This window comes from Lissotriton helveticus, chromosome 6, assembly GCF_964261635.1.
Source record: "Lissotriton helveticus chromosome 6, aLisHel1.1, whole genome shotgun sequence".
NCBI classification, from domain to species: Eukaryota; Metazoa; Chordata; class Amphibia; order Caudata; family Salamandridae; genus Lissotriton; species Lissotriton helveticus.
The window spans coordinates 380,355,854-380,379,806 of NC_136067.1; the positions used below are offsets into that span (position 1 = coordinate 380,355,854).

At 47.0% G+C, this 23,953-nt stretch overlaps 1 protein-coding gene across 1 annotated transcript in view; it reads right to left on the bottom strand.

The window, feature by feature from the left end:
- TAF1B (TATA-box binding protein associated factor, RNA polymerase I subunit B) overlaps positions 1–23,953 on the bottom strand; it is a 913,471-nt gene that overhangs the window by 663,135 nt on the left and 226,383 nt on the right. Inside the window, exon 7 of the mRNA XM_078647821.1 lies at positions 7,112–7,271. Within this exon, the coding sequence (XP_078503947.1) occupies positions 7,112–7,271 (160 nt within the window). The remainder of the gene's footprint in view (positions 1–7,111; positions 7,272–23,953) is intronic.

A 23,953-nucleotide genomic window follows, 5' to 3' on the forward strand; every position in this document is an offset into this window, starting at 1 on the left:
CTGCCGCCGAAGAATCGACTCAGCGCCTGCTAGCGGCTGAAGTTTGTGCTGTGTGAAGAATCCTGTGCACCAATCTCCAATGTCCAAGATCACCGCACTGATTCTGACGCAGGCCCGGTTGGAGAAGAAGCGGCGCATCGCACAGGATCGTCACGCAATGCATCGAAGATTCAAGTCTGTCGCATCGTTGGGGGGGGGCGCAGTAAGAAACCAACACATCACCTCCTCTCCGGTAAGGAACCAATGCATCACCTCCCCTACGTAGCAGTAAGGAACTGACGCATCACCTCCCCCGGAGCAAGGAACAAAGGCATCACCTTCCCTGATTGTAAGGAATCGACGCATCCCTGTGACCCTTTTTGCTTGTATTTTTCGACGCAACAAGGTACTTTATTTATAAGTGTCACATCCCACATTTTCATGGAAATGAGCGGTTTCTACATTTTAAGAATCGTATTTTTACTACTGTATTGTGGATTTTTGTTGCTTGGTCTTGTTTTGGTTTCAAAAAGATTACTTATTTTTCTAAACTGGTGTGGTGTCCATTTGTAGTGTTTTCACTGTATGTGTTCACAAATGCTTTACACACTGCCTCTGAGGTAAGACTATCTGCTTGTGCCAAGCTACCAGCGGGGTGAGCAGGGGTTATTTTAGAAGTGCATCCCCCTTACCCTGACTAGAAGCAAGGGTCCCTATTTGGACAAAGGCACCTGACTCTGCCAACTAGAGACCCCCATTTATAACACTAACAATGTGAGGGGATGAGAAGGTGGCATTCAGAAAGGGAAGGGCATAGTAATATTCAACAATTATAGGACCCATTGACTCACATGATCAATTTAAAGTCGGGTAGGCAAGGCTGAATCTGTCCTCCAACTGGGCACAGTTGTCCACTGAAAAGTGAACAATAGCAGTTTTGATGCTTTGCCTGGAGAAGAGGAGGAATACTGATGCTGCTGTTGTACCTGTCATTTGGTGCCTTCTCTGCCTCTAGTGTTTTGAAAAGTCTAAGCGGGATGCAGAACTGGCGGCAAAGGTGGACACTGACAACAGGGTATGTATCCAGAAAATAACAAAGCACTCAAATTTCTGTACTGCAGGTGAAATTAGTAGGCTGTGGAAGAGAAATGCAGTGAGTTCACCATTGCCTAACCGTTCTTAAAACCTTGTACGATTGAATCCGCTTTCTAGCCAAAAACTCTAGCTCCCTCACATGGCATTTCCATCAAGGAAGCTTAAATGGCTCCAGAAAGTCTGGTGGAGTGCATCAAGATTTTATATCCGACGACGAAGGTAGATCCTATAGCACAGGCAATCAATCTATCAATCAACAAAATTTGTAAAGCGCGCTACTCACCCGCTAGGTTCTCAAGGCGCTGGGAGGAGGAGGAGACGCTACTGCTCGAACAGCCAGGTCTTGAGTTGCTTCCTGAAGGAGAGATGGTCCTGGGTCAGCCGAAGGTGGGTGGGGAGGGAGTTCCATGTCTTGGCCGCCAGGTAGGAGAAGGATCTTCCTCCGGCGGTGGTTCTGCGGATTTGTGGGACAGAGGCGAGGGCGAGGCTGGCGGATCAAAGCTGGCGGGTGGGTGAGTAGAATGTGAGGCGGCTGTTGAGGTATTTGGGGCAAGTGTCGTGGAGAGCCTTGTGTGCGTGGGTGAGGAGCCAGAACGTGATCCTCTTGCTGACGGGGAGCCAGTGCAGGTCTCTCAGATGGGCAGAGATGTGGTCGAGGCGGGGGATGTCCAGGATGAGTCGTGCAGAATCGTTCTGTATGCGCTGGAGTCTTTTCTGGAGTTTGGCTGTGGTTCCCGTGTAGAGGGTGTTCCCGTAGTCCAGTCGGCTGGTGACGAGGGCCTGGGTGACCGTCTTCCTGGTTTCGGTGGGGATCCACCGGAAGATCTTACGGAGCATGCGCAGGGTGTTGAAACAGGATGACGAGACGGCGTAGACTGTTTGGTCATTGTGAACGAGGAGTCCAGGATGAAGCCCAGGTTGCGTGCATGGTCCGTTGGCTTTGGGGCGGAGTCCAGGGCTGGGGGCCACCAGGAGTCGTCCCAGGCAGAGGGGGAAGGTCCCAGGATGAGGACTTCCGTCTTGTCTGAGTTGAGTTTCAGACGGCTGAGCTTCATGCATTCCGCAACGTCTTTCATTCCTTCCTGGAGGCTGGTTCTGGCGGTGGTGGGGTCGTTGGTGAGGGAGAGTATCAGCTGGGTGTCGACAGCGTAGGAGATGATGTTGAGGTTGTGTTGGCGTGCGATGGCTGCAAGGGGGCTCATGTAGACGTTGAAGAGGGTGGGGCTGAGCGAGGATCCTTGCAGAACGCCGCAGATGACTTCGGTGGCCGCGGATTGGAACGGGGGGAGGCGGACTCTCTGGGCTCTTCCGGCGAGGAACGAGATGATCCACTCCAAGGCCGTTCCTTGGATTCCGGTGTTGCTGAGGCGCTGTACTAGGGTGTGGTGGCATACGGTGTCGAAGGCTGCAGAAAGGTCTAGGAGGATGAGGGCGGCTGTTTCCCCTTTGTCGAGCAGGGACCTGATGTCGTCGGTAGCTGCGATGAGGGCGGTCTCGGTGCTGTGGTTTGCTCGGAAGCCGAACTGCGAGGGGTCGAGGGATTCGTTTGTCTCGAGGAAGGCGGACAGTTGTTTGTTGACGGTCTTCTCGATGACTTTGGCAGGAAAAGGGAGGAGCGAGATGGGGCGGAAGTTCTTGAGGTCCGTGGGGTCCGCGGTGGGTTTCTTCAGGAGGGCGCTGAGCTCGGCATGTTTCCAGCTCTCCGGGAAGGTGGCGGATGCGAAGGAGCAGTTAATGATGTCCTGGAAATGGGGTGCGATGAGGGTGTCTGCTTTGTTGAAGATGTGGTGTGGACAGGGGTCGGTTGGGGAGCCGGAGTGGGTGGTGTTCATCTTGCGGGTGGTGTCTTCGGTTCTGACCGGGGTGCAGAGGAGGGTGGTGGGGGGGCGCTGGTTCGGTGGTTGGGTGCGTGGACTGTGCGTCGAAGCTGTTGTGTATGTCGGCGATTTTGCGGTGAAAGAACGAGGCGAGTAGGTCGCAGAGGTCTTGCGAGGGTGTGATGTCGTTTCTGGCGCTGGGGTTGGAGAGCTCTTTAACGATGCTGAAGAGTTCCTTGCTGTTGTGGGTGCTGTTGTCCAATCGTTCTTTGAATGTTGTCCTCTTGGTGGTGCGGATCAGCTGGTGGTGTTTGCGGGTGGCATCCTTGAGGGCTGACATGTTTTCTGTTGTCTGGTTGTGGCGCCATGCTTTCTCGAGGGTGCGGCAGGCTTTCTTGGAGTTCATGAGGTCGTTGGTGAACCACGAGGCCCTCTTACTGCCAGGTCTGCTGGGAGGGTTCTTCAGCGGTGAGAGGTCATCGGCGCAGTTGGTGAGCCACTGAGTGAGGTTGCGGGCTGCTTCGTTGGGGTCCTTCGTGTTGGTGGGAGGGTTCTGGCTGAGGGAGTTGGTGAGCTGGTCGGTGGTGATCTTGCTCCAGCTTCTGCGGGGAACCTGTTGCGGATGGTGATGGGTCGTGGTTCTTTCGAAATTGAAGTGGACGCAGCTGTGGTTTGTCCAGTGTAGTCCGTGGCGTGGCTGAAGGAGATGTGCTTGCTGGAGGAGAAGATGGGGTCTAGCGTGTGGCCGGCGTAGTGGGTGGGGGTGTTCACCAGTTGCTTGAGTCCGAGGTTTGTGAGGTTGTCCAGTAGGGCTGCGGTGTTGCTGTCATTGTTGTTCTCCAGGTGGAAGTTGAGGTCCCTAGGAGGATGTAGTCTGAGGAGGTTAGGGCGTGCTGGCTGATGAAGTCTGCGATGGCTTTGCTGAATTGGGTGCGTGGTCCCGGGGGTCTGTAGATGAGAGTACCCCAGAGGGTGATCTTGGGGTCGGTGTGTATCTGGAAGTGAAGGTGCTCGGCGGCGGTGAGGGTGTCGTCGGAGTTGGTCGTGATGCGGATGGTGTTTCTGTAGATGATGGCGATGCCTCCTCCGGTTTGGTTGATGCGGTCCCTCCGGGTGATCTTGTAGCCATCCGGGATGGCTATGGCGATGTCGGGGGCTGAGGAGGCGTTCATCCATGTTTCTGTGAGGAAGGCGACGTCTGGTGAGGTTGTGTCGAGGAGGTTCCAGAGTTCTACAGCGTGTCTGTGGACGGAGCGGGTGTTGAGCAGGATGCACTTGAGATGATTGTTGCTGGTGTCTGGCTTGGCGGGTGCGGTGCAGGTTCGGAGGCAGGTGAATTTGCAGGTTTGGCAGGTGAAGGGTCCGTGGGTGCGTTTCGGGATAGCTCGGTAGCAGGCGGGGTTCCGGCCGGCGTTGAGTGCGTGGATGGTGGCGGTGTGGTAGGTCCGTCGGGTGGGCTGGCATCGTCAAGGCTCAGGGGTCCCGGCGCTGGGCGCGTTCCAGGCACGGACGGGTGCAGACGGGCTTGCCTTTGGCACGCCTTCGGCGCGGTCGCTGCGGGGTCTCCATAAGAGGGAGGGGGAGGAGGGGTCAGCTGGGAGGCGGGAAGCCAGGCGAGCCAATGGGCACGGGGGGGTGGGGCCGCAGGGGGGTCAGCGGCGGGAAAGACGGGGGAGCAGCGGAGCGGGGTGAGGGGTTACAGGGGCTACAGGCACACGTGGGGTACAGAAAGAAAAGGCGGGGAGCAGGCACAGGCACACTGGCAAGGCGGGTGGATGAGGCAGCAGCAGGCGGCAGGCAGGAGGGTCGAGGTCGCAGGCAGGCAGAGTTTGGTGGCAGGCTGAGGAGGCGCTGCAGCAGTGGAGAAGCGACCTACCCTACAGTGGTGTCAATGCCACAGCACAAGCTCTGCCTAGTCAAATACTGGCCATCCTGTACAGTTTGAGCAAAGAAGTGACAAAGGTCCTCCGGTAGCATGTCCGAAACTTCACAGCCAATGTACAAAAGACATTGTCAAAAGTGAGCTGGAAGAAAAGAGCATTAAAAAATCATGGGGCTAAGCTGAGGAGAAAACTTTCTTGCCATCATATCAATAAGTGTAGGCTCCCTATCAGGCAGAGTGGTTGGAAAAAACCTTAAAAGTTGAGACTTGCACCACAAGGCTCTCAGGTTTAAGGTATTGGATTAGCAATTCCAGCCCCCAGGTGATAGCCTGCAGCACTTACCAATTGCCTCTAGAGCTGAAAAGGGAGTTAACCAGGCTGCCAAGATTAAGCCAATCAAGACCTCATTGAATGATACCAGAGGCTCCAAAATAGAAGGTCCAGGTTGAAGTATCCCTGTCAGTATGTTAGCCTTAGTCTCTTCAGTCGAGAGCGCCACTTCCAAACACTCGGAGGCGCCTGAATCACTATGGCAAAGCAGAGTGGATTCAGACAAGGTATCCGGACAGCTGGTATTTTGTACCAAAAGTAGAGATTAGTATAACATGAGGGGCGCAAGTGATCTGCCACCTCATTGTCCTCTTCATGCTGCATTGGTGGGACGCCCTGTATAGAATCGATTCTGACCAAAACGTGGCTCCCATTCTACTGAAGAACTGACACTGATGACGAGGAGCGGTGGTGGTGAAGAGTCCTCAACGAGAGGTTATGATTTTATGGTGTCATGCTATATGACATGGAGCAAACTCTCGACAACGATGCATTGGTATCTTGGGTGGACGTATCAGGAACAGTGTTGATGATGAAACTGCAACCAACAAGGCCTGCAGCACAGGAGGCCACTGGCAGAACAGTCTGAGCTCTCACAGGGTCAGCCAGCACGGAGGGTGAATTAGTAGCCCCAATGGGTGTATGGGATTGGAAAGTGGCCACAGGGAGCAAGAGCAAAGTTGAAAATCTGCAGCATGAACTCCTTAAATGCTGCAATTTAATGTGTAATTAACGATGGGACAGGGAGCATCACCTCCATGAGGAAGGCAAAGCTGGAGTAAAGTTCCTCAAATGTCGACTCTAGGATCACTTCCCGAAACGTCTGGATGTCAAAGAACCTTGTTTCTGTTTTTTATGCCTTTTCCTCAAGATGTCTTTCATCTGACTTAATCGATTGTGGTGACCTGCGTCAGGAGCAACCTCCTTTCTTGAGTTCAGCAGCGCAAAGTTTAACTACCGGCTTCCTCATTGTGTTCGTTGCAAACGTAGAATTTCCTGAAGGACTTGGGGTCATTATTGGTGCCAAGACACCTCAGACAAATGTCACGTGGATGTGTTGCCGATATCTGTATGCAAAATGCATGCTTTGTTTGAGGCCTTTTGCCTTTGGGGGCAACATTCTTTCAAACTGCCAAAAGCATGGTAATATAAAACAAACTGATAGGAGCAGAGGTCTGGTTCTGCATCAAATGGGGAGGAAAAAGAGCAACTTACTCTGTGGGCATGGTAGCACCAATATATGTGGCTCATGTCATCACGTCCATGGTGTGACTGACTTGTGAGAAGGCAGATGGCACCACCTGCCAGCGTGCAAATCATGTAGAAACAAGAGTTTCCAGATCCAGTCTGGCTCATGGGAAGACTAACAAGGGGGGAATCAGTGGTTGGAAATTTCAATCAGAAATGTAGTTATGCTTGAGAAAGGGAAATAGAGTTTAGTACCATCTGTAAGGTTCCTCATAGAAACATGCAGTCTATGGGAAGTTACACTACTCTCTTAAGATAGATACATATTTTTCCAGTTGGGTGAAACTGCTTAAACATGGAGAAATGTAAATGCTTCATAAACAAATGCATAGTTTAATGTTTCACAATTTTCAATGACACATTTAATAATGTGAAATTTCCTTACCAATGTTGCATATGCTCATGATTCTGAAGTAACAACTGAGATAATATGTTAGAGATTCTAACTGGATGTGCTATTACTACTATCAATACAATATCAAGAACAACCCCACTTGCCCCGAGTTATGTTTCAACTATTTTTCATGTATTTGCATACAACTTAAAATATGACTCCTTCAATGTTTTATTAGAAAGAGCTAGTTTCACATGTTCTTTGGCTTTATCATTTTTTTTACTGTATACTCAAATAATGCTCAGTATATTCTCTTAATATTACCAATAGATAACAGGGTATTTATATTTATAACATAGTTCGAGCCCTGTCAACATAGCCAACATTGTTGACCACTGATTTCTTTTGGATGCAACTCTTCTTACCGCAGGAGGTCACTCAGTGTAATTGATTCTCTTAGCCAAACTAACGACATATAACAGAATGCCAACGTCATTGGCATGGACATCACCAGCAACCCCTCTTGCTTCGCTGGTGAATACAAACCACCATCCACAGAACCGGAATGGTATGATTTAGTACTGCCTGTAAAAGTAAGAATCATAAAAATATTGTGAAATGTAAAGGCCAGTTTTAATATGAAAATAACAGTTTGGACCAAATATAAATGTCTAACAAAGACAAGATAATTTGAGTACTAAAAGGGAGTCACGCAACAAAATCTACTTTTGACATCACAAGTAGTACACAAAATGTGAACATACTATGTTACATTTGGAAATCGGATGCAGAAAACGTTCACACACTGTACAATATGTGATCACAATCTAGGTGCATTTAGGAACCAATTTAATTTGTTTGCAGATCTGCCACACAGCATACATGCAGCAGTTGAAATATTCTATGGTTAGAAACAACTAACTATACTAAAGCCATTTGAGAGTTCATTGACTAAGTCGTCACACACAGACTTTTCCTTGCTAAATGATTCTCCTGTCAAATTGTGGAATCCAAGATCCTAACTCTCATCCTGGTTTGTTCATGCCATTTAGTTTACTGCCATAGAACAAACCTTTCCTCCTGCGTCTTCATGCTCTCCATTTTCTCCTTAAAGCTCACCTTACTGTCCACGAGAATTCTCAAAACTGAAGACCCTCCAAAGATACTATTCAAAGTGCTCAATGAACTTCCACCATTTCATCAGTTACCCACTCTTACCTTGTAAGATCCTCTCCACTGGCGGAAAGCTCAATTCTTCTGGGTTCCAGTTTCAATTTCCTTAGAATCCCTGCTTTAGCATGCCTGTTTCATTCCCCCTCTAATCAAATCACTACGTTTCATGAGTGTACGGTATTTCCCCTCAAATTTTATTAATCTCGTGGCATGCACCACTCCAGTACTTGTAAGATTTAGTAGCTGATGAATAATTACTTGCGCATCAGGAGTAACTACAAGATGATGAGATCGGTTCACCATACTGTATGAGAGGGGCCTAGCTGCACAAATCTAGCTCTTCTTTTTAGGACGAAAGGAAGCCCCTTCGGTAACAATCTTTTGGTTGACTACACTATCTAACCGCAGAATCTTCACCTTGTGAATTTCCCCAGGCACCAGACTTGATTCTGAAGATTTTCACAGCAACTCCCTCGTGTGTCGGTAGATGGTGTCCTGAAGCTCTGCTTCAAGCCGTCCTGCCCAGTATGTGACATTCCGGCCACCATAACTGTGCTACCTCTTTGCAGTGACGTCAGTTTCTTCCTGACCTCTGTCCATGCCTTTGGGCGCGGAGCCTTCGAAATCAGGTAGAATCAGCATGCAAATGTTTAGGCTGGATTATTATTAGTCTGCACTATAAATATTTATTCCATAGAATGGGGGAAGGATGGGTAGATGAGGAATTTGCAGTCTGAGCCACCAGAAAAAGCGCTATAGAAGATACATTACTTTTTTTTCTGATGGATACTTTTAACCACAGATTCCTTACTTTGTGAATAGAAACCAAAACAGTACCTCCTTAGGTGGTTGGTCTATGGAGTGGCTCACATTAAATCCTGCAGGACACACCGGGCAAAATGCCCTTCCCACTGGACCGGGTCATCCAAGTAGTAGTTCTTTATAAACGTAGTAGCCTGGCAGATGTGCAAGACTGAAACACCACACACCAGCACAGTGGTAGCAGCCTTCACTCTGGTGGAATGAGTTAACAAGCCATCTGTGGGCTGTTTCTTGGCCAGCCCATAAAGGATCTTGATGTATAAAAACAATCAATCTAGAAACAATACCCTTTTTCGCCCCAGCAAAGCCCACAAAGACCTGATAGTGCACTGAATATTTCATAGTACTATCAATAAAGGACCTCAGGGCCATCTTTGAGTCAAAATGATGGAGTCGGTCTTCCTTCTTCGAGGGAGGAGGCGGAGCAAAGAAAACTGGAAGAATAATAGATTGTCCTATTTGGAACGGCGTGACCACCTTTGGGAGAAAGGTAGCTTTCGTCCGAAGAAGAAAATCGTCCAGGTAGAAATTAGTAAGCGGCTGCTATACACAGCTTGTAACTCGCTCATGCATGGAGATGTAGAGATTGCACTGAGGAATATTATTTTTAACATCAAGAGAAAAAGGGGACAACCGTGCAGCAGGTCAAATGGGGCTCACATGAGAAAGGTGAGAGCCAAATTCAGGTTCCACTGCAGCATCATAAATGGTGTTGATGGGAACAAATGAGTCAGCCCTTTCAAGAAATGCATCACAAGTGATTTAAAAAAAAAAGAGATGGCTAATCAGGTAGGCTTAAAAAAGCTGAAAGAGGTGATAAGTAACCTTTAACTGTTGCAGCAACAAGGCCTTGTGAGGCTAAAGAAAGACAAAACAGAAGCAGGTCAGCTGACTGAATCTGTGAAGGCTGAATGTTGTGAGAGGAGCATCATAAAATAAATGTTTCAAAACGTTCCACATAAAGAGTTTTGGTGAAGGGACACCTGGGAGCCAAAATTACACCAACTACTTTGGGAGGAAGGTCCACAGCCATCAACAGATGCCACTTAGTGTTCCCGAATGGAGGTGTATGTTGTGCAGGCTCGGGTGCAGGACCATGCCCTGCTGCTACAACAGGACATCCTCCTAAATGGACAGCCATATTGGAGGACAGATGCTCATGGCCAGAAGTTCCGGGAACCACACTCTGCTCACCCACTCTGGAGTCTACAGGATGATCTGGGCCCCGCATTTTTGATCTTCTTCAGACTTCTAGTCAGGAGAAAGAGACGCAGGAATGTGAACAGGAGTCCCAAGTTCCAGTCCATGTGAAATGGGTCTCCGAGAGAGACCTGCTTTGGGAACTTCAAATCACAAACGTTTGGACACTGGCAGTTTTCTGTGGTAGCAAAAACATCGAGCAAAGGATCTCCCCATAGATGGAAGATTCCCTGTGTTACCTTTTGATACAGCTGCCATTCGTGATTCACAGGGCTACGTAGACTGAGTTTATCCACCCTTGCTTTTAAAGGTCCTGACGGATGTTGTGTGATCATGGAGATGACCCGAGTGGTCAACAACTTCCAGAGATACAGGGCCTCATGGGACAAGACCCACGACCACAGCCTGCATCGTTTGTCACTGTGCCACATGATGGTCATTTTGTCGGTGAGAACTTGTACCTCTTCTCCCTTGATTGTTGTTTTTCTTTTTGTCCTCATTTGCTGTACCCCTTACCTAGGAGATGCCAACCACCTTACGTGTTCCCAACCAAGAGAGAGAACCAAGATGTGATACCCATCTCTGGTACCGGAACCCGAAATGTTTTACTGGTGGCAGAGAAGTCCCAAAAGGAAGAGGGGTTTTAAGATCTTACGCTGACTCCATCTAGGTATGTTTCAACCTGTAGGACCAAAAACCGTATCGAGGCCAGACCAGGTCCAAGGAGTGTTGAGTGTTGATGGCATAATCAGAGGACCTGGGGGAAAAAAAACAGAACACTATCTCCACTGTATCAACAGATCCCAAAAGGCCAAGTTACGATTATTGCAAGCTCTAGCCATGTCCACCTTTGATGTTTCGTATAAAGACGTGAGCCAGTCCGAATATAATGGAGCAGTTTTCTCCACCCACCGTATGCAAATCTGCCTTCTAGCCAACAAAATGGCATAGAACAAAAAAGATCTCGCCTTGCCAGAAATGCTGTCCTCTAAGCCAAAGATGATAAGTGGCAATGAAATTACTAATGATGTATTCAAGATGGAATTCAAGGTAGACAACACTTCCTCCCAGAACCGGCCGATGTTGGGGCATTCCATAAACATGTGAATGTCTGAAGCTTCTGATAAATTGCATTTATTACATTTCTTGTCTGGGAGAAATTTGGAAAGTCTCAGCGGTGTTATATATGCCCGATGGGCTGTGAACAAATGGTTACTCCTCAACCATGATGGCTTCACCACTTTATAGAGGAGCGCAAAAGATCTTAGCCATATCTCCTCACACTGAAAGCCAGTTGCCTCTCCCCACAGTTCATCTGGAAGAGTAAAATCCCCATCGGTTTCCTCCTGCAGCTGCCAATACCAGAAGGCCACCTCCTTGCCACCCCTAGGTCTTTCTAATAGCAGCTGCTCCAGGGAGCTTGATTTCCCGAAGAGTGCATCTTTGCACCGCTGGGCTCTCCCCCAGCTTTCCAGCTGGATGAATTTAAATCTAGGAAATGCTGGACCTATACGCTCATATAATTCATCCCAAGGTAGTATCGATCCGTCCACCATTAGCTCTCCCCATCTAGCAATCCCAGCCTCCTCTAATGGGGAGGATAAGCTGTCCCTTAGGCACTCCGGTAAACCCGGGGAGTCCCATATGGGAGCAAAATTGGAGTAATAGGACAGCCCCAATCTTCTTCTAATGGCTAGCCAAACCTTAGCTCATGACTGTATAATTTTTAGCCTTATTTTCTTGAAAAATTTCTGCCTCCCAAACTTATATAGAAGTCCATCAACTGGTAGATTTTCTCCGGTTAACATGGCTTTATACATTGTCCCTTCTGGAAGATTAGATGGCATTTTTAGTAACATCCTAGAATAGCACAGCTGAAAGGCCCATGCATAATATACTAAGTCCGGTAGGGCGAGACCCCCCTTCTCCCTTCTCCTCCTCAACTTCTTCCATGCAATTCTAGTGGATTTATAATTCCAAATAAAGGAGTTAATCTCTCGCTGACACTTGTCCAACATCTTCACATCAAACCCCAAAGGAATGGCACCAAAAATGAATATATACTTAGGAAGGATAGACATTTTTATTAAGTTCACCCTACCCATTATAGGAAGTGGCAGGTGAGTCCAGGATTTCAATAGGCCCTTACATTCCCTGGAGACTCGATCTAGGTTAGTTTGGGCAATGGTATCGATGTCTTGGGTGATACGGATCCCGAGATAACGCATAGAGGTGGTAGTGTTTATGCCTAACCGTGGATCCGGAATATTCCACACCATGACCTCGGTCTTACTTGAGTTGATACTATAGCCCGAGATCTTACCGAACTCTACTGCCCTTTGGATTACAGCAGGGAAGGACAATACCGGATCCGAGGTAAAGATTAAAATATCATCAGCATATAATGCTGTCCGTCTCTCCCACTCCTTAAATTTAAATGATGGTATATTTTCGTCTGCTCGCAAAACCTGGGCAAACGGCTCAATATATAAATTGAAAAGGAGGGGAGAGAGCGGACAGCCCTGCCTCGTACCTCTAGTAATCTTAAAGGGTTCTGTCAAGATCCCATTAATCAGCAGCCTAGCCGAAGGGGCTCCATAAAGCAAAGCAATAGTTCTACGAAAGCCCTTCCCGAAGTTAAACCTTTTTAATACATCGTTTAGATAGGGCCAGTTGACCCTATTAAAGGCCTTTGCTGCGTCAAGGGTTAAGGTGGCCAATGGAAGGGAGAAAGCCGAGGCAATATCTATGGCCCCTACCAAATCATGTGTGAGGTCTGAAAGATGGCGCCCCTTAATAAAACCTTTCTGGTCATGATGTATAATGGTGCCTATTACGTTTCCCAGTCTTGCTGACAGTATGGCGGCAAAGATCTTATAGTCGCTGTTCAGCAACGATATTGGTCTGTAAGACCCACAATCTGATACATCCTTCCCTGGTTTGGGAATGAGAACAATTGTGGCCTCACCCCACGATTTTGGCGGTAGCTTTCCTTCCCTAAGGATACCGTTAAAAAGGGTCGTCAATACTTGGACGATGTTCTCCCCCCAAGACTTTATAAATCTCCCCAGGAAGACCGTCTGGGCCAGATGCTTTCCCTTTTTTTACCTGCCGTATTGCTTCCTTTACTTCTACTCCGTTATTGCAGTCTCTAAACTATTACTCTGTGTTGTTGATAGGGTTGGGAGCAATATTCCTTCTAGCCACGTGTTTCGTGCCGTCTGGTAACTCTTCCCTGTAGATTGCCTCAAAGAATTCATAAAAGGCTTTACGTATCTCCTGATTAGATGTCCTTGGTGCCGCCTCCCCCTCCACCTTGATTTCTCTGATATGTTTCAGAGCTTGGTCAGATTTTATTTTCCACGCCAATACTCTACCCGCGGCCTCTCCGAACTCAAAATGGGAGATCTTACTTGCTTTCCATCTTTTATTAACCCTCTCTTGTAAGATGTTTTCTAATTGGAGCTTTAACTCAGCCAATTTGGACTGCTCCTCAAGAGAACCTAGAGACTGACCTAGATTGAACTCAATGCTCTTCATTTCCTGTTCCAAACTGGCTATCATATCTTTATATTTTTTACTCCGATATGAGGACCTACTTGTTATACACCCCCTTATAAAGGCCTTAAAGGTCTCCCAGACCATTGCTGAAGAGGAGGACTCAAGATTAATAAAAAAAAAAGCTGTTGTTTCTGCGGCCAGGAAATTCACTTCACCTTCCTCAAGTAGGAGTGTCCGGTCAAAGGACCAAGATGGATGTTCCCTCTACTGTCGGTTCTAAGTGAGAAAACAAGAGCCGAATGGTCTTACAGGTGAGACGGGAGATATTCTATCGCTATTAAGGTGTCTTTCAAGTTGTAAGTAAACAAAGCGTAGTCGATTCTAGATACATGCTTGAAACGACTATTCCGATAGGAATCCCCCATTTTACTGCCTGCTCTTTCCCGCCATAGGTCCGCCAGGCCTAGCTGAGTCATGATTGCTATAAGAGTTCGCCTAGACTTTGGTGAACTACAGGCCCTCGAATTTGCCGATTTATCTAGCTTAGAATTCAGCACGATATTAAAGTCGCCCATCCAAATCACCGGATCCTGAAAAAGTAACAGGTGATTCCTAATGGCGTCCATATGTAATGGATCATCTGAGTTTGGGCCATAGTAGCCCACCAACGTGTAGCGTTGACCCACCAACTGAACTCTCAATATCAGCCATCTCCCTGTGTGGTCCTCTATAAGCTCCAAGATTTGGGCTTTAGCAGCTTTCTTAAAAATAAATATAACCCCCCTAATATTAGCATTATGATCAGTTGAACAGAATTTGTCAACCCATCTCTGTTTTTTGAGTATCTCTATTGCCACTATTTTGAGAAGATGTGATTCCTGAATGGCAATGATCTGCGCAGGGGAGTCCCTCAAATACTGCATTATGCGTTCCCGCCTTCTTCTCACTCGCAAACCGTTAACATTCCAAGAAATATAGTGGAGGACTGTCATGGTGCCACCACTACCCCCCTCACATCAACCTTCCCTAACAGCTCCTGCGGGAATCCTAAGATTGGCCGTTTACGCTTCTGATGTTGGACAGATATCAGAGATAAACATCCTGTAAAATAAGAGGCAGACCTATGAGGATTTTTTGCTTTTTTTCCCCTCCCCCCCTGCTCCCACCCTCCCCGGGAAAACCGTCCCCTACTTACTCTGACCTGGTGGATGGCCAGATTTACACCCACAACAGCTCTCCAGCCTTACCTCCACCCTGCTAGTATAGTCTGTCAACAGACACCAAACCAGTATGGATATTAAGGGGGAACTTAAATTGTGGTGGGATAGGACCCTTATAAGGTGCAGGGAATTTAGAGCGTGGATTATTCTTACTATTATTATTATTAACTCTCCTCTTTACCTACACCTTTGTTTATACACGGATTCATAAATATATGTTTGTATATATATATATATATATATATATATATATATATATATATATATATATATATATATATATACACACATATATATATATATACATACACACATACATACATTATTAGGTTTTAGTTTAAGTTGTGTTTCCCCTACACCCCCTCTTGCGCCAAAGTAAAGTAAGAGAAGTAAAGAAACTTTCTTTTTATATTTTTTGTAAATGCAGGTGTATCTATCATATACTATATACATTTCTATCTTTCTTTCCTACTCCCCTTTTTTTTCCCCCTCCGCCCCCCTACCATGTGTTTACCCATTTTAATTCTGGGCTAGAGATTCTATGACTGAACTAGTATAGACCAGCCATAATTTTATATTGGCAATTAGCCTGTTCGGACCCACATAACCCGCTATCTTTTACTCTGAGCCTGGGCATGGTCTCTAATAGATACTAATAACTCATCTGCTTCCAAGGGTGAACGGATATTATGCATTTTATTATTATACATAATACGCAAAAAGGCTGGGAACCTCATCTGAACAGTGGCACCTAACGCTCTGAATTTTTCCATGCGCTGCCCCAAATCCCATTGCCTATCAAGAGTGGTCTTAGATAGGTCTGACCGCACCTCAAAAGAGAAGTCCGGGCCCTGTAATGATCTGGCTTTCAGTGCGAGGTTCAAGATCTTATCTTTAAGTGAGAACGTCTGGAAGTTAATCAAAACCTTTCTGGGTTTGTCTCTCCCTGGCTTTAAACGGAATGGGTCACGATGGATTCGCTGGATGTTTTTGTCTAGCTCCTCAGCTGACTCCTCCAAATTAAGAGAGTCTTTTAGGATCTTGATTACAAAGCTTTTAAGATTTGTGCCCTCTTTTCCTTCCGGGATCTTTAAAAGTCGCAAATTATTTCTCCGGGAATAATTTTCCAAACTTTCAACTCGCTCTCGCATACTTTCCCCATCCCTTTGCAGCGCTTGGATTTTAGATCTGGCTATCTCAAGATTGGATGTCAGTGATCCCACAGAACCTTCCAAAACCTCTGTCCTTGCGCATAAGCCATCCACCTTTTGATCCAGCATCTCACAGGATGCTCTGATTTCGTTCTGATTTATCTTAGAAACTACAAAATCAGCACGGATTTCCTCCCTCATTGCAGTTATTGACTTTACCAGAGCCTCCAGTGTATTCCCAACTCCTGGGTCCTCCATATTGCCCCCACCGCCGTCCGGCATCGCTACTTTATTTGGTGCGACCCCCCCTTGGGACCCCTGGGACCCTTGGGATCCTTCATGGGATTGCTGGTTACTTACAGCAGCGACCTCTGTATCGTTAACAAGCGCGGAGGGCTCCACTAACCCAGTTACTGTTTTAGGTAGTGTACAGGGTACAGGGTTGGCTAATGGGAGTTATCTCCGTCGACCTGGTATCAAACTTGGGTGTAGGTGTTGGTGCAACTACTGACGTTGAAGCTGTCTGTGCCTTTGAGCTCCCTGCTACTGCAGTCGCCATCTCCGATGTAATATCCAATACTTAGGGCAGATCTTTGAAGAATGAGCGTAGAGATGGTGTAATGCCGCTGGATCTCTTTGGGGGTTGACTTTTTGCCCCCTTCTGCTTAATGTCTTTAAGCGCCTCCCTGGGGACACTGCCTTTTGCTGAAATATGTTCCTTCCCCCCAGTAGCAGTACTAATTACACTCTGCCCTGCTCTCGTGGAGCAGCCCTGAAGCGGTCTTTTTTTTTTTGATCCCCTGGGCCCTTTATCTGATTTCTTAGTCCCACTCCTAGTGCACCTTAAAGACACGGGCTTACTCTTCCCTTCAGAGTCGGTTCCCGCACTGGAGTTTCTGGCTGCTTTACAATCTGTTGACCAGAGGTCTGCTGTGTCATCCGAGCACGCTGGAGTTCCTCCTCTCACATTCAAGCCTGCTGCTGCATGAAAGTCGCTGGCTGACTTACCCAGATTCAGTACTGCGACGTGGTCTTCTGCAAAGCCCCCCCTCCTCCGTTCTGCAACCACGGCTCCTCGGAGCACCCGGGCAGCCGCCGTGCGGCCACGCCTGAGCTCCACGGCTGCTCGTTTCCACCGAGGCAGGAACACGGTGGGGAGAGGGCGGGTCGCAGCAAGCAGGCACATCGATCGAGACCAGAGGTTAGTTCGCACCGAGTTACACAAAAAAAGCTTTTACTCCCAATGATTCTCGTACTTCGTACTTTGTTTTCAGCCCAGTTTCTTTGTTGTACGTTGTAGCCGCATCCTATCGTACCGATTCCCCTAAATTATGTTCCATCTGGAAACCGCCATCGCTGGGCAGAGTGGGGTGGGAGTGTGGAGAGCCGAATCTGGGCGTGCGAGCCGCGCTAGCCTGCGGCCGCCATGTTCTCCCTTGCTCCCTTGATTGTTGTGTGGAAAGCTTTCAGTGCCAAGTGAATCGCTCACAACTTCTGTAAGTTATTATGGAAGTGAGCATCTACCAGAGACCACAATCCTCTGATTTCCACCTCTACCAGAGGACCTCTCCAACCCAGCAACAATGTATTTGTCACAGCCACTAGCTCTGGGTGGAGTAGGGAGAGGGGTCTGCCATCAGTCCAATTACAGTCTAGCAGCCACCACTGCAGGTCTTCCACAGTCTCCTTCAACACCTGAATGGAATCCGACAGGTTCCTTTGGTGCTGAGCCCACAAAGACTTCAAAACTCACTGCCTAGCCAACATGTGCCACCAGGCTTGGTTCGCATGCAGGTAGCCAAGAGGCCTCTCTAAATGAGATGCAGATGAAAGGTCAAACAATTGGGATCAGTGCTCGAATGTGCTGAATTCTTTGAGGAGGAGGGAAGGCTCAAGGCACCATGTCCAGGATGGCACCTATGACAGTGACCAAAACACATTTACAAAAGAGGGTCCTAGGGAAATAATTTTTAACAACCCAATAGTCTCCGTTCCCCAACTACCACTGAAACAACAAAAGAGGGGACTACCGGTCGACAAACAGAGACAAGAGAGATTGGATTGAAAGTCATGGGACACGTGTTGCCAATCATCCTATCAACAGACTTATTTAAGGAGACTCTACTTGCTGCCTGGTTACCTCCCCTTTGGCTTGGTTCCTGCCAGGGGTACCGACGGACAGGTGAGTGATTGAGGGCCTCCATGTTTGTTTGTTTTATTCTGGCTTGACTCGCCGCTGTCACTTGTTTGTATTACTGACCCTGCCTATCTCAAGAGCCACTTAGGACAAAGCGCTATATTGTTTCTTCAAACCATGGCAGTGCCTATTGATAATATATATATAAGCATTAAGAAGTGCATAACTGTTACATGTTATGACATAGTAAAGAGGTTCTCTTGATTGGGGTCTGAAAGGGTTTTTCCTGAATGAAGCTGAGTCCTTTTCTATCAATTTTGGGCCTTCGCTGTGGGCTTATGGTCAGTTTATATTTGTGTCAACATCAAGGTTTTTAATTTATGCAAAAAGGGAAATGGGCACATGAGGTTTTCATTCCTGTGTGATCTTTTGTACCCATGATACAGAGCAGCCCTCATCTACCGAGCAGTTGCCGGGTGAGGTCAGGCTTACTCCCACATAAAGCTGGGTGATTACCTATTAATATATTTACTGAGTTCTTAGAGTGTACCATTTTTAGCTACAGATTGGGCTAACTACTGTTGTGAATTTATCTAAGACAGTATTAGAAAAGAGACAGAGATTGGTATGATCAGTGTGTACCAGAGCATAATACTAATCACCTTAACATTTGTCGTTTTAGGAAAGAAATTGCACTTCCAGTGAAAACGAAAACTAATATGTATCTGTGGAAAACAGGTTCTGGTAGGGTGTATTTTAACAACAATTTCAATAGTTTCCTATTATACTTATGATTTTTTCTCACGTAATGTTGTAGTATTTTTGCAGTAGCGTAAACACTTCTTGGTCCTGACGAAAGCCAGGTTCGTGCCACATACAAGGCTGAAACATGTCGACCTATGTCCTATTGCTATAGATGGTTATTTTTTCAAACTATCAGCTTGTGTTTTTAATCTTGACACTAGGATACCTTCTATTAAATCCGCTTTTGTGTCCCAGTAGTCATTTTAAAAATTTTCACATTCACTTTCTCTTGCACTGCAAATCATCAGCACCACTGATTGAGATTTCATTTTGGTCGGATCGATCACTGGTTGTGAATTGAGTGCAGTTTGGTTCCCCCTGGAGAGGTGTGGGCTGCACCAATTCTTATAATGTATGCTTATTCCCAGATGACGATGCCCTGCCATTGTGGTGGGCTGATGGGATTCATCTCAACACAGTGAGGCTGAATTTGTATTGCTCTGAGTCCCACAACTTTCAATCCAATCTCTCTTGTCTCTATGTTTGTCGACCGGTAGTCCCCTCTTTTGTTGTTTCTGTACCTATGACAGTGAGCCATTATGAAGGAGTAGGTGTGATTTTGGCTGTCATCTAGAAGTGGTTAATTATAGTTGTAGGCAAGCTCGCCTTCAGCAACCAGTCTTCGAGGTATGGGAAGACTCAGATACTCAACCTCTTCAGAAGGCCAACGACCACCACCATCCCCATTTGCGACCGTCGGAGATGCACTGGTTAGGCCGAAAGGGAGCACCAAAATTAACAGTTTTTTTTGGCCTACTTGAAACTGCAGTTAACATCTGTGGGACTGCAGGATGGGAATGTGGAAGTATGTGTCCTGCAGATCTAGGACCACCATCCAGTCTACTGGATCCAGGGCAGACAAGACTTGGGTCAGGGTGAGCATTTTAAACTTGTCCTCCCAAAGGAAGATTCATTCTTTTCTGGCACAACAAAATAAAGGGAATAACAACCAGTGCCGTTTACTGATGCCAGCACCCTCTCTTTGGCTCCCTTTGCCAAGAGAGCTGGAACTTTTTCTCGAAGGATGGCCAAGTTGTTCACCAAGTAGAATTGTGGTGTGGGATGTATGTCAAGGGGGATGTATCAGAAGGGAATTACTGTTCTGCAAGACCTGGACCACCCAATAGTCAGATGTGATGCTTTTGGTAAAAGGTGATACAATCTCTGACTGGTGTGCTGCAGTGCGAGACTAAGTGGTTTTGCAGGGCTGCAGGGAAGGTGTTAGGCGTTTGGATAGATAGTTCCCAAGGGGGCCTGGACGCTGGTGTACAGATCTCTGGCCTCTGCTTCTAAAGGCTTGGGAGGACTGTTGCTGTTGAGGCATACTTTGACGGTGCATCTACTGGTATCCCCTTCCAAAGCCTTGAATGGGGTGAAACTGCTGGCCAAACTGCTGTACCGGCGGTAACCACACAAGAGAGTTTGCAGTCACTTTGATGTCCGTAAAGTGACCTAGGGCTAGTCTGCTTTGTCTCCAAAGAGACAAGCTCCATCTAGTAGCATGTCCATTAGTAAATATTCGAAAATACGGTGGAGCAGATCCAACGTGGCGTTGAAGCACCACACTGCTCCTGAATGCTGTGCACAGATAGTCGGTAGGGTCCAGGCCTGATCTTATGGAGTATTCACCACGTATTGGTCATCCTGTATGATTTGCTACAGGTTGGGCTGAACATCATCTGTTACTATTTACAAAGGTATCCACTACTATGTCCCATAATGCATGCAAGTATTTCCCCAGGAGACAGCTAGTGCTGATTCATCTTAAGGCACAGCTAGCTAAGGAGAACATGCCCAATGCAAATGTTTCCATGGGTTTCAACTCTCTATCAGTGGGTTTGTAGAGAACGCACTGAGGTTTAACCAGCTGGTGGAGGCCAGTACCACTAGATTTTCTGGAGAGGGCTGGGGGAGGAGGAGGAAGGCAGGATCCCCTGAGGGTTTTCAAGGTGGTGATGGAGGCACACTCTTCTGTAGCCACATTAGTTAAATAGTGACTGGAGGCAAGTGTTAGGCGATGTATCATAACCATAGGTTTTCGTGGTCATGTAGGTTAATGGCATCCTCGCTATCGTCTCATAAATCGTTGCAGAAGCAACTCTGGACCAGAGTGTTGATAGGAACAATGCAATGACGATGGAAGTCACTCTAAGTTTGCTTTTTAAGTCCAAAAGGTCTATCTGCTTCCCTTCAGGCATCACTGGAGTCTGTGCCGGCATTACGCTCTGGGTTGCAGTGTGGGTTGCAGCGCCAAAAGAAGTATCAACATCGATCCTGAAGCTGGGACTGACCTCGGAGTGAGACCCAGTGGCACCGCCAGGAGACCGACTGGATGTCACCTCAAATCCTTAGGGCCTGAAGGTGAGCTAGAGGGATTCAGTTGGGTACCAAAGTTTCTGACTATAGCCTCCTTGAACTCCTGTATCTGCTGTGCCATCATCATGAGGACAGCAAAGTCAGGTCAAATTGAGAGGAGGGTAGAGCCCAGTTCCAGAGTGGGAGACAACGTTTGGGGCCAAAAAACTCCAAATGGTGAGAGTGGAAGAAAGTCAGGAAACAGTGTTTAGATTTCTTATTTTTCTGGGATTTTTTTAAACTTTCCTGTACCTCTACAATGATAAACATTCATGAGATTGGCCATGGGAGCAGGAGCACATCCGTACCCTCAACTGAGAACTGGTCTTCTTCGATTTCCAGCGATGTTCTGCGACAAACAACTTGGCCTTGCCATCCAAGATTGCCTTTGGATTAATTCTGGCGTATTTGTCGCATAATGCCTGTTCAAGCTTGGAGCCCAGACACCAGAGTCAGACCTTGTAAGGGTCAATCGCAGACATTTGTTTCTGGCAGCCTTTGCACAGTTTGAACCCTGTGGTTTTCTGCATAGGCCATGTCCCTTACACACTGGAAAAAATAATTGGGTGAAAACTTTGTCAGGTGTGACAGATTTGAGCGAACCATTGATTTAAATGGGCCGGTACTCACACCGGTACTGAGTACCGGCACTTCCAAATTTTCTAGCCACCAGTACTGGCACTTTTCTTTAGTCAGGGAGAGTACCGGTACCCTGGTTGATGGCAATTTCAGGCTAACGTTTGGTATTGCCTCCAATGTGGGACAAATGCTGCTCTTCTTCTGGATTTCGCAGTCGCACGGAGCCGCTGAAGGAGCCTTTTGCAGAGACACTGCTAGCGCCCATTAGAATTTCCGCACACTGCAGGGGTTGGGGAGGGCTTGCTTACCGCTGTGATTAACAGGACAATGTCTAGGCAGACCCTGCACTGTTGATTAGGCGTTCAACAACCATTCTGCGGAAAGTGCTTTAGCCCCCGCCCCCTTGTCCTCCCTCTCTGTCAGTTGCGTGAAATGGCCTGGCCTGTGGTTGCCGGTCAGTAGTCCAGTCCATCTTTCCCAAAGCTGTTTTTTTATGTTTGTTTTTTTCAGCACAGGAGCTGCTTTCCTTTGTGTGGCTGCATTTACATGATAACAGCCATGGATCCATAGGTGTGGAAGTAGCCCTTTCCTAAGAGCAATGAATAGCAGGGAACGCTGCAGCACTCCAGAAATGAGCTCCCGTGACAACTAGCAATGGATCTGGTTGGTTTAGCTATTGATGAACTACATGCCTGAAATTTAGTTTAAAACTATGCCCTGCAGAATTTACAAGACGCAGAGGAGCGTGCACGCGCATGCACACATGCACACATGCACACATGCACACATACACACATACACACATACACACACACACACACACACACACACACACACACACACACACACACACACACACACACACACACACACACACACACAGCTCGGAAATAGTTTTGTATGTTTGAAGTGAATAAATGATGTCTGCTTTTATTTACTGGAAAAATATCAATCCTGATTTAGCACGTTTTCTTTTTTTTGCAAGCCTTTATTCGAAAATACAGGCCTCAACACTAAGCGTGCTCTATCAACACAAATAATGAAATATAGGACAACAAATTACTGGCCAGGTGTCAAATTTATGGTATGGGTACATAATGGAGGGGAGAAGAGGAGGCAAGTGGGGGGAAAACAGTGACAAAATGTAAGAGACTTGTGGAGAAAGTAAGCAAGAGGTGGCAGTAAGAGGGGCAGACCAGGGAAAGAAGGTTAGAGGCTGGGTAGAAATGAGAGGTTAATCGTGAATGGAGAGTAGATGTGGATGTAAAGACACTGAACCAGAAAGAGCCTGGCCGTAGGGAAAAGGGTTGATGGAGTCCTTTAAATAGGCCTGTACTCACAGGTACGGAGTACTGGCACTTCTTATTTTTATTACTGTTAATACCGGCACTTCACTACTGCCTAGGAGAGTACCAGTACTCATGAAAGGTAAGCTTATTGGCTGCTAGTGCTGGTGAGCACTAGGTTGTCCAAGAAGAAGCTGTCTGACAGCCAAGGCGCTTCTGTTGTCCTTAGCTCAGCCGCTTTTGTGTACGTCTGCTTGTTTCTTTGTGTGTGCACGCTTGAGGATATATAACATTGTGCCAAACAACAAATAACAGTATGACATTAAGAAGTTGCAAATATTACAAAACAAGGACATTTTTAACATATTATCCTGTTTGACTTTCATTTAGTGTAATGATATAACCTGTTTTGAAAACATAAATGCATTTTTGTTGAATTTTGATATGTGCTGCAACTGGTATAGAAGTCATTATGTATCATAACTTAGCCTTAGCCCCGCCCATAGCCGCTCCCACTTGCCACACCTCTAGCTCATTTTAATGAGTACCTGCACTTATTTTTTCCCATTTAAAGCACTGGAGCGAACGAACACCGGATCAGGGCAAGAGACTGAAAGAAAAAAACTGATGCCAACACACAGAGGTGAAGCAGATATAGTGGACCAATGTCACATCTGAGTTGGAACGGATCCAACAAGGAGCTGCACGGTGCTAGCTGCCGATGTGTGTGGAAGTTGCTATGATAATCTTCCGTACCCAGTCTGAGGCCTCAGGAAATTCACAATGTGAGGAAACCGAGGTTAGAAGTATTCATAAGAAAAGTAGGGTATAGCTCAGCAATACATGCTATGCATACCTTGCTCTGCTCCCCTTACCTGGATGCAGTGCTGACCACTATGGGAAGGGTGGTGGGCATAGGCAGAAACCATGCAACAAAAGCAGCACAATTGAGAAGGGGGAGGTGGATTACTGGACTCCACAGCGAAGGGATAGTCATGACTCACATGACTTTCCAACACTAGAGCACTGAGGGTACAGT